Genomic DNA, 11,963 nt, shown 5'->3' with positions numbered 1-11,963 from the left:
AGAGAGTGGAAATGATTTCCTTTTGCAAAAGCATTTAATTATCTTGAAATTGGTCTCCTTAGTCACAGTGATCCGGCACTCGTCAGTCGAGTCCACTTGACATAGCGCTTTTCCTATGGAGGACCAAAACTGCCAAAAATTTCAAATAAATAAATGACTAAATAAATCAATGAATGACTGAAAATTTTAAAAAAAAATGGATATAAAAAATATAATCTGAAACTTATATTAAAAAAAATATATATAAATGGAAATAGAAAGAGCAAAAAAATATAAATAAATACATTTGTATTTAATTTTTGAGTTATTTTTTATATCCGTTTTTTATTTTCACTTTTAGTCATTTATTTATTTATTTATTTAGTCATTTAATTAGTCATTTATTTATTTAGTCATTTATTTATTTATTTAGTCATTTAATTAGTCATTTATTTATTTAGTCATTCATTTAGTCATTTATTTATTTATTTAGTCATTTATTTAGTCATTTATTTATGTTTAATTTTGGGAATTTTGGCAAAGTCGAAATGTTATTCAAATGGGGGGGGGGGGTGGAGCTCTCTAAGCATGTCTTGGGTTGGACTCCACTGTTGCAAACTATAAAAATATAATCTGAAACTTATATCCCCCCAAAAAATACATATAAATGGAAATAAAAGAACAAAAATATATAAATAAATAAATACATATATTTGTATTTAATTTTTGAGTTATTTTTTATATCCGTTTTTATTTTCACTTTTAGTCATTTATTTATTTATTTATTTATTTATTTATTTAGTGATTTCTTTATTTAGTCCTTTATTTAGTAATTTACTTATGTTTAATTTTGACAATTTTGGCAAAGTCGAAATGTTGTTCAAACGAGGGGGCGGTCCTAAGTGTGTCTTGGGTTGGACTCCACCGTTGCAAACGGCCTGCCATTGGTCGAGTGAGCAGCTCGAACAAGGAAGTCTCGCCGGCTTGCAACGGAGAACTCCAGCAATGGACGACTGTCTGCTCTCACTTGTTGTCTAGCAAGTTGAGGTGAAGAAATGTAATTTAAAAATTAAATAAAAATGTATTTATATATATTGCTCTTTTTTTATTTCCATTTATATATATTTTTTTTTTATTTCTATAATTTTTGAATTATATTTTTTTTATATACATTTTTATTTTCATTTTTCGTCATTGAATGATTGATTGATTTAGTCATTGATTTGTTTTGAATTTTGGCTGTTTTGGTCCTCCATACTTTCCATCTTGGGGGAGTGTGAAAATAAGCTGTACATGGTTGCGATTTGAGCATGACGATGCAAACGGAATGACTAAAGCTAGTTGAGGAAAAAAAAAAAAAAAAATCAAGACCTACCCTTTCAACCTTGAGGTGATTTTCCATGACGTTATCTATGGCCAATATTTCCAATGCTGATATTTTTAAACCTCCGCACTTCACTACTTGCGTGAATAATAAAACTCTGGTGGAAACTGGAAAGGAGTCTCTGAGTCGCTGCGAGAAAATTCGATGTGCTACATCACAATTCTCCGGCCCACTTTCAAAGCCTTCCTTTCCTTTCCGCCTCATTACATGAAGGACATGACACTTATTGCACTGCCAGTGATTGTTGGCCTTGGTTGTAAATGATGAGGTGCAGAATCGAATGATATGGGCTTAATCCATAGCAACGGTGCGGCACTACTGCTCGGGGGGAAAAAAAAAAAATATATATATATATATATATATCTCATAGCTCCCTATGTTGTACTATGTCTTTTGCAGTCTGTAAATTTGATGAGCTTGATGAAATGCATTTGACAAATGTGAGGGACAGTTGCATTACGATTTTTAAACATAGCAATTAATTCATATACAGAAGCTATATGGATGGACAGTTATTTAGTTATTTAGTTAGTGTAACAAAAACTGATTTGAAGCAGAAAATCTTTTTTTTTTTTTTATTTAAAAGGTGCGACTGCATTGAATCGAACCAAATCAGTTTATTCCACTTTAAAATTAATGCACATCAAACACGTATCGAATCGTCTTTTACTGGAGAAGAGATAACTTCTCAAATGACCCATTTACAGTGCTGACCAGGTTATTGAAATGGACATATAATGACAACAGAAAAGTAATTGCATCATACTGTCCACAACTGAGCCATATTGTATTGAATCGTACAGAACGTTCAAATGGAACCGTCCTTTCCGTGTCGAAAAAAAAACAATTTTTGAACCAGAAAATCATTTTTGGATTCAAAAGATGCGAGCGCATTGAACCAAATTGATTCATTCTACTTTCAAATATATCGAGACGTGTGTCGAATCATCTTTTATCGGAGAGAAAGATATAAATAACACATTTACACTACTGACAAGTTTATTCAAATGGACATAAAATGACTACAATTTTTTTTTTTTTTAATTCATTCCATCGCATCCTCTACAACTGAGCCATACCGTCTCTAATCAAATCATAATCTCACTGATTAAACCAAATTGAATCTTTCAAATCATCTTTGAATCGTTTCAAAAACCGAATCAAGTCGTCTTTGTGGCACACCCACATAGATCAATTTGAATAACTTGACTGAAAGAAGCTATTGTTTGGTCATCCCTTTGTGGATACCTAATGCTGAGGTATGATCGAGTGGTATAATATTTGTATAATCTAAAACGGGTCAAGGCAAGAGTATTATTTTATGACTGCCATAAACTGCAGATTCATGCAGGCCACTGCAAAGAGGGGGGGGGGCACCACCATTGTATTTATTTTTATTTTTTTTTAAATAACTGACTCCATTGACACCCACATCGAGTGACGCAACGACCATCACTTTCATTGTCACTCGATAAATTGTACGTTTATTGATTTGCCTTGGTCAAATAAAAACAGCAGAGGACAATCACTGACTCATGTAATGGAAAATGCATTCATAAAATCTTGCACAAGCAACATTTATGGCAACAACTATAATATAGCTTAAGCGCATGTGCTTTTTTTGCCTCGGCGTGCGCAAGGTGTCATCCTCCCCCCTCGCTGCCTGTTAGTTAGATTGATAGTCAAATTAATCTGCAGCTCCATCCAGGTATAAACACGCTGCCTGCTGGCCAGGACGCGTCCCCCTCTATTAGCGCCGTAACTCAATGCGCCCTGCCAGCAGCCCGGCCTGATCAGTGGAAGGTAATTGCGAGGGGGACGCTTGATTTATTGACAAGGTTGTTACAAAATGATTTGGGGATTAATTCCTTTTACATTTTAGGCAATTGGATTTTTTTTCCCAACATGTCTGCCACAACACATTCACAAACATGTATAGCGGTATTTGGAGTGCAGTGATAAACCCTATGTGGACTATACCTGAGCTCAACTTTGTGCTGAGTCACTTTATCGTTCCACCATCCACTCACCTGTTTTAGAATGACAGTGTCAGGCAATTAAAATTTTTAATCGCAATTAATCGCATGACTTCAGTAGTTAACTCACGATTAATCACACTTTTTTTTTTATCTGTTCTAAATGTACAATAACATACTTAGTTTTCATACTCTTGTTAAATATTTATTACATGAGAAGATATTAACTGTTTGACCGCCAAAAACGATTATTGATAGGGGTGTCACGATTCGCCAACTCCACGATTCGATTTAAATTTCGATTTTGGGGTCACGATTCGATTTTTTTTTCGATTTTTTTTTTTTTTTTTTTTTCCGCTCCCCCACTTTATAACACAGAGGCATATGCTTCTGTAGGCTAAGGCTAGTCTATGATCATTGGTTCTATTCATTGTACAGTAAATCTTATTTCAAAAGATCGGCTACATATAGGTGATGCAATTTCCATATTATTTTTGTGTAAATTTATGTAATATATGATAATTGACATTAGGCAGGAATGATCAAATTCAAAGAATGTATTTACAATATAAAGTTAACCGTCTTGTTCTTACTGAAGTGTAAAATAAAAAATAAAAAAACAAAAACAAAAAGTCACAGTGGGTGCCTGCCATCTATTGACTGTTTTTGGTTACAACAGTGTGCTGTGCGTTCCTCTTAAAATAATGTGCAATGTGCAACAACAACAAAAAATATATTGTATCCAAAGTCATGGAACAAATACAGCCTGAACAAACTATATCCCAACATTTACAGTTGCTGGGCATACTGTAGCGTGGTTCAAGTACACTAATTAAATGTTTGAATCCAGCGTTTTCCAAGGCTGCAGGTCTGCTGCTATAAATAGACCTATGGATCTGGCGTTTCGCGCGAGCTGAAGTGTGTGGAAGTTTCACTGTAAATGAGGATGAAATAGTTGGTTGGACCGTTGTTTTCCCACTTCTAGTTGAATTTGATAAATCTAAATCTTTGTGATGCCTGCGTAAATGTCCCGTCATGTTTGTCGTGTTTCCCGTTGTTACGGCTGGCGGCTCGGGCCATTCAGTTTGAATGCGCCAGCGCGACACTCTGATTGGAGGACTGTGCCAGCGCGACACTCCGATTGGACGACTGTGCCAGCGCGACACTCCGATTGGACGACTGTGCCAGCGCGACGCTATTGTGTATCCGTGTATTATACCCCTATTGGTTACTGTTGTTTCTCCTCCGTTCTGTCAGTTCTGTCAAATGCGGTTATTATTTGTTCACCTTCCACTTTCACTCCCTTGTCAAACCCCTGCCTGAAATTTCAATTAAAACTACTCAGATGTTAAAGTCGACCCGTGTTTATCTACTCTATATTTTCTGTTATTGTGTTACTTCCCTTCCCCTTGACGAGCCGGGCGTAACACCGTGGCCGAGTACAGTACGCGCACATAGCATATCTTGCAACTGTGGTCTTTTTATCGACAACGTGAACGTTGTCGACATAACTCACCGGGAACGCAAAATGTTTCCAAACTGGTGACGAGAGAAGCGGGAGCGGCTTGAAGCACCATTGCTGTGTCTGTCCGCGCTTGCCATCATGACTGCAGGAGAAGTCAGCTAACAAGTGCCGTTAGCTAGTAGCTGAATGGCTGCGTCTCATTTGCTTTCCTGGGAGGTGGCGGTGGCGGCGGTGGCGGCGGGCGCGGGGGGGGGGGGGGGGCATCGAATCGTGTGTCCTCTCTTCTATTTCGATGCTCGAAATCGTGACGTAATTTCGATCGATTTCGATAAAAAATCGAAATCGTGACACCCTTAATTATTGACGTCTGCTAAAATTCTAATGAATTCCGCCATAAACGTAAATTGATGTCAACTGTTTTATTTTATTTTATTATTTTTTTTAATCAATGGCCAGTACAATGTCTTGTGGAGCGCTGCCTGGTCAATTGAGTTGTGAAATCAAAAACACCCACTAACTATGGCCAGCAGATGGCAGCATTGTTTGTCTTTTCATTGGACTAAAGGTGTATGAAATTACAACGAAACATGACAAATCTGATTAAATCGAACATTTTCAAGGATGACGTGAATGATTAAAAGCTTTTGCCCCATTCAACCTAATTCACGGAGCGCCACTAAACAAAAAATATTCATGTCAATGTCACTGTTGTGTAGAAAATGTATCTTTTCACAAAAAAACTTGTTTTCTCTATTTTCGCTTATGTCACCCAAATGACCTATTTTCAATTGGTGATTCCTAAAGAACAGAATAAGGTAGAAACACACTTTTTTTTAATTAAAGAATGGAATTCAATTTTTCATATGGTATCCACCATGTTTATGTAGTCATAGTGCACAATATTCTGTTTGCCTGGAAAGATGAGTGAAAATGCTCAAAATCGACTGGCACTGGTTGTTTTGGGGGTTTTTTGGAAAACGTTTGGCAGTCAAAGAGTTAGAGTCGAATGTTGTCGACTACTGATAATGACTGTAAAATCAAGTCTGTTGCATCTTAAGGGCTCAGCCCATCTTTTCAAAATGGAGTACAACCATTAGATAGTTGAAGAGGTGCAGAGAAGCCGAAAGTATCCATCTTGGCTATTCCTTGCCAATTTTATAAAGTGGAGTAAATATGGTTATTAGAAAAGTGTATGCTGGTAAGAGCATGCGTGCGCCTACATGGACATGTGCCCAAGTAGACAATAAAAAATAAATAAAAAAAAAACTGTTTTGGATCTTCAACGTGTCAACATGACATCAAGTGAGAAAAGAACCTCTGCCTGAAATTGTGAAAAGTGAAGTATGTGATACATCATTATGACATACTCAATATAAGTAACTGTGTGGAATTGCTTTGGTTAGTTAGTTAGGGACGTGCTTAGCTGGCGGCCACATTGGTGGGGGCAACGTTCCCATCAAAGCCAATGCATGTAAATTGAAATAAAGTCTTCACAACTTATTTTCAAGAGATTGACTTTTCTTTGTTGATCAACATCAAAGCAGATGCTAATATAACATTTTTGATCAAATAGACCAAAAATATTCTTACCTATGAAAGGTTATTCCAGGTCACTTGCTAATGGCTCAATTTTTAAGTCCACTCAACATTTAACAGCTAAAAATGTTAAAGGCTAGAGAATCACCTTCAGTTTATTTTTACTATATACTGTATGATCCGATTAGTCGGCTCTTCACAAAATTAATCAGTTACTAGTCAATTTGCAAAATAATTGTGTTTCAGCCCTAAATCAAATCAGGAAGTTTCTCACCCATCCATCCGAATCCGAGTTGACAAATGTCGTCATGTTGTGTAGTCGGTGGGCAAGCCCTGTATACAATTGTAGAATGTTCTCTTCACTTTAATATGTGTAGTGTTGACTCATTTTTTAATTATAATATATCAACAAATATTTTTTTGGGGGATATATTTGTCAAAATAATCATCTCAAATCTAGTATTTACTGCATTTTTTTTTTTTCCTGTTGACATGTTTGAAACTGCATATTCCTTGCTGTTAATTGAGTTTCAAGTTGCTGCTTTTGTTTTTTTGTTTTTAACATAAACTTAAATTAAAAAAAAATAAAGACCAAGTATGTAAAATGGAAGCAATTCCATCATATTTTTTATTTTATTTTTTTTAAACTGGGGTTGCTTAAATCCACACAAAGTTTAAATACTGTAACTGCAATTTGCACCACGTTAGAAATACACACCCACATAGAGGCACGATTTCAATTCAGAAAGGATGCACAGCATGCAACAACATGCTTCAAGGTTTAACTACTTTTTACAAAATGCCCATACAAATGTAAATGAACCTTATTATCTAGAGGATGTCGTCACTGTTTGATAACAAAACATTGTTCGGTTTAGATGAGCGGAGAAGGGAAGACCGTGAAACACCATCAGAACGCAATCATTTCAATGAAAGAGATTTTTAGTGCTTCTTTTACTCATCGTGTATCATAAAAATACATATACAAGCAAACACCATCAAAGCTTCAAGATGCGTATATATGTGAAGTGTGAATAATCTTGTTAAATAAATGTCCTTTTTCAGTGCGAGGGAGGATCAGATTATTTTTTTTTTTTTCTTTGAATTTACATTTACACTTACGGTGTGAAATTAAATGATCCATCTGAAGCTATTCACAAGAAGATGTGATTTAAAAAAAAAAACAGTTTGGCAAGTCTGAGGATGGGTCATAGCGTTCAAAGTCAGTTTGTGCGCTATTTTCAAATACTCTATACAGCATGGTACATTAAAAAAAAAAAAAACATTTTGCCATTAAAACCGCACAGAGGTCAACAAATATCGATAGTGTTCTCAAAAACAGACAGGCAAAATCAGAGGAGCATGCTCGAAAAGGTAAGTGAATCACTGGAGGAGAAAACAAGACGCTGCAGGCGAGAGATGGATTGATGAAGAGCAGACAAACGGAGGGATAGACGGATGAAAGGCTTTTCATTCGCCCTTTTTAATGCTCAGTGGTCCTGTTTAGGTCGCTGACTGGAAAAATCCTTGTGTGTGTGTGCGTGAAGTGAGAATAACAGAGATCAATGAGGTCTTTTGTGTCTGGAGGTGAACTTGGCACAACGCGGACACACACACACACACGAAAACAATTACCTTGAGATATTTTGACATCCAACACTGTGTTGCATCATTGCGTCGTACAGAACGTAGTTTGAGTTTGCACTATTTACGTATATTTTATAACCCAAGGACACGAGTTGCTTTCTAATGTCAATTTCAAGCGTCTACCATTCTTGCTTGTATGCGTGATGTTGTTCTTTTGATCGTGGCCCAAAAGTGAGTTTAGGAATGTAGATCGGATCAGCTCCCGCTGCACCAATCTGATCCGACCTCTCCCACCTGACTACGGAATTGCAATTGAAGGAAAACCAGCCCAGGGTTGACCCCACATATTCCACCATAACGGTCTTTTTCCGTGAGTGTGCGCGATTTGTCAGCCATTTTGATTTGCGTTGTGTTTTTTTTTTTAGGAACGCTACATACTGCATGAAGGTGTCTATGTCCATGACCGTGGAGGAGAGTGATGAAGGAAAATGCTTCAGCAGCAACATCCGCTATCTGGAGAAAGCCGAGATCACCCACAGTAAAATGATCACATGTCGTGACATCGATGACTATTTGGCTCCATACAAACAACCTCAAATGGCCTGGTACAAGGTATGTCATACCACCGCACCTGAGATGAGAGCAACTCAACCTTTCCTTTTGCCGTTTGACCAGTTGGATGTGTGCCCCCGTCAGGAGTGCGAGCGGGTTGAATGGAGAAGTTCAATTATCGTCAACAATACGCACATCTGGATCCCCGAGGTGGAGGAGGAGGACGGGGGGAATTACACCTGTGAGTTGCAGTATGGATCCAGACTGGTGCGGAGGACAACACAGCTCAAAGTCACAGGTAGGACACATATCGTTCACGGGTAGGCAAGGTTGGCGCCATTGTTTTTGTTGTGTGCTGAAGATATTCAGGTTTCGCATCAAGATATGACACCAAGTCCAAGGGCATCAAGGTAAATCCGGTATATTTCAAAATAAAACCGTTTGCAAACATTTTTTTGTGGGGAGGGAAGCTAGCTAGCTAGCTAGCTACATAGCATCACATGAGTCGAACATTTAAGACGAAAAATTAACTAAGCGTGACAAAATAACACTATTTAAACACCAAATGTACTTACCCTTGGTAGAAGTCCCAGAAATAATGTCCAAAAAGCATATCGATGTGACAACAGGCAAGCGTGGCTATTGTTTACTAAATAGGATTCTATATACACGGTTGTTATCACGTGAACTCAATTCTCCAGCGTGAACCCCACGTGATTTTGTGGGTGCAGATTTCCGGACACGCAACGCATGCGTTGTGAATCGCAGTCCTTGCGGAAGCGGTACGGAAAACGCACCGCGTCCTTCCCGCAGTCGGTGTGAATCGGGTTTAAAAATAGGGATCATTTTGGAGAAGAGCGACCTTGCATCTGGCAGAGAAAGTCGTCATGGTCTTCATCTCCATTGGAAAGATGCAAACACTCAGTAAATATTATCATTATCTAAAGCCCTCTGAAAATATTCTTTGTAAATGATGAAATACTTTTTGTACATCACGGGCTCAAGTCATGTTCTATTTAGTGCCTTTGTCAAATTCCTGAAGAAAACATACATAGTTTCAAGCTTCATTGGCTGTTGACTTAAGCCTGAAGTTGGCAGTCACATTTGACTTCCATCTGCACTTTAGTGTTTGGTGTAAGTGCGTCTGTGAAGGGATAAGGATTGCAGTTCCTGTGATTGAGTGCATGTCTGCTGGTGTTTTGTTTTGGTGTGTGCAATTTGAATATGGTGCTTTTGAGCAACTAAAGAGCATGTAGCTTAAAACAGAACCTTGCCTTTGTTTTATGGGTAACGTGACATAGTGGAACCTCATCTGTCTGCTATAAACCCACACAGGAAAGATGGTGACTGGACTACGTGACTTTGTGGAAGACTATTACACATGCAGTGGCTTTCATTTTAAAGTGAAGTCTTTAGGGAATTGATTATCTTAATCATGGTTTTGGTATCTTTCAACTCGCACAATCGAACACTTTGATCAGAGCCTGCGGAAAACGAGGAAATGGCAGATGTCAAAGTTTGTCGCTGACAACTAATTAATGGACATGCTCCAACTTGGAGCCATTAATCATCGTAACGGCATCGCTGACACACGAGAGCCAAAGGCTGGAAGATGTTACCGGAGCAACACTGCAATAAAAGAGAGCCGCTTGCTAAATTAAACTATGCAGTTAACGTAATGGTTTTTCTATTGCTTGGTGTTACAATATGTGAAGTCTGTCTGTGACTTTCATTTTGTATTTTGAGAGCGTGTTCACAAAGAACTTTATTCAACATTTGCATGCAGTAGATCTCCATTGACGCTCCTCCGCTCATGATATACAAATACAAAATAACAATTGCACGAATTGGAGTATTTGAAAATGTGCAATACTAAAAAATATTATTGACTCATGATGGTCATGTGATCACTACAGGAGCTATCATAACTTTATACATGTAGCTAGTACGCAGTCTGTGATAGTGGCCTGTGGGAGAACAACAAAACAAAAGTGTGAGAGTGTACATACATTTCTTAGCACATCACAAATCTTCCAAGTTAGCTGCCAAAGACGTGTACCGTGTCTTAGTCATTATAATGGCAACATTTCATCTTGGTACTCTCCGATGATGTTGTACTTGAATGAATCCGCCTCGAAGACATCTGCCAGTGTTGTAGCGCGACTAAACAATCTTTATCCTTGATCCTTTACTTGGTCGTCGGTCTTTTGGCAGCAGCTTTTTAAATCACTGCGCTTTCGATATTAAATAGAAGAAAAGACCCAGTCGCCGCCTTGCCGATCAGCTGGTGGCTATGATGTCGATTCCCTGCTTTAGCTGGAACGCTGCGCTGGAATTAGTTCCAAAGTTGTGCATCCAGACGTAACGCGCCCCTGATTTGCTTCATCCCTGTTCAGCTTTTAATTAGCAGCTGTGCCTCAAGGAAGTGGGCTAATGTGTTTGCAGCAGTGTTTATATGTTGATTTTACGGATTCCAGAAAATACACAACGTGGAACTTCAAAAGCTCTGTAATGTACTAGTGTAGTTATGTACAATTCAAAATAGTATTTTCCAAATGTCTATACTGTAATCATTTGTCACTCGAGTTGTCAACACTGAGTATGTTTGAGTGCACGATTGTACTCGCAGTCCTCAGCATGTGAATTCTGAATCGGGATGGCTTGCGTTGGGAGGTCATTGGTGGTGAGCCCAGTTTGTTGAGACTTGGATGGGAACCCTATCAAGGGAGTTGATACATTTGCTGAAGTGAGGTACTGTTACTAACACTAGTGCAGTGGATGTGCCTTTTGGCACTAACAAGCCTGCCTGTGTTGTGTTGTGTTGTGTTGTGTTGTGGTCACTGTGTACATTTTTCAACTGGAGGGATCCAGTTCAAACCTTGATTGTTTAACAAACAAAAATGACCAGATGCATGCATGACAAAAAAAAAAAAAGGTACAGTAGTTCATGGTAATGAGTTAATGACCAAATATTTCAACCCCATTATCACCTAGCATTTGCCTCAGAATGACTCGCTTTGAGACACATTTCTGAAATATGCAATAATCCATCCATTTTCTTGACTGCTTATTCCTCACAAGGGTTCGCGGCGGGTGCTGGCGCCTATCTCAGCTGGCTTTTGGGCAGTAGGCAGGGGGACACCCTGGACTGGTTGCCAGCCAATCGCAGGGCACACAGAGACGAACAACCATCCACACTCACAAGCACACCTCGGGACTCAACTCAACTCAACTTTATTTATAAAGCGCTTTAAGAACAGGCGTTGCTGTAAGTTTTTTTTTTTTTTTTTTTTTTTTTTTTACAAGTAAATACATTTTACATAAGTAAATAAATAAGAAGTAGTAAATAAAGAGATACATCAATACATATTGGACTCGAACCGGGGTCCTCAGAACTGGGAGGCGGATGTGCTAACCACTCGACCACCCGTATGCAACAATAATAATAATAATAATAATAATAATAATAATAAATTCTATTTGT

At 38.1% G+C, this 11,963-nt stretch overlaps 1 protein-coding gene across 5 annotated transcripts in view; it reads left to right on the top strand.

The window, feature by feature from the left end:
* The window catches only part of il1rapl2 (interleukin 1 receptor accessory protein-like 2), a 251,713-nt gene that overhangs the window by 166,192 nt on the left and 73,558 nt on the right, over positions 1-11,963 (top strand). For all 5 annotated transcript variants that reach the window (XR_013285029.1, XM_077532517.1, XM_077532518.1 and 2 more), the window contains exons 5-6: positions 8,353-8,539; positions 8,624-8,777. Coding sequence is in view for 4 of the 5 variants with exons in the window: in XM_077532517.1 (XP_077388643.1) it covers positions 8,353-8,539; positions 8,624-8,777 (341 nt within the window). In the remaining variant the exon portion in view is untranslated. The remainder of the gene's footprint in view (positions 1-8,352; positions 8,540-8,623; positions 8,778-11,963) is intronic.

Source organism: Festucalex cinctus, chromosome 9 (assembly GCF_051991245.1).
Source record: "Festucalex cinctus isolate MCC-2025b chromosome 9, RoL_Fcin_1.0, whole genome shotgun sequence".
NCBI classification, from domain to species: domain Eukaryota; kingdom Metazoa; phylum Chordata; class Actinopteri; order Syngnathiformes; family Syngnathidae; genus Festucalex; species Festucalex cinctus.
Note: the sequence above shows the minus strand (reverse complement) of the source record. Positions and strands in the feature narration are given on the sequence as shown.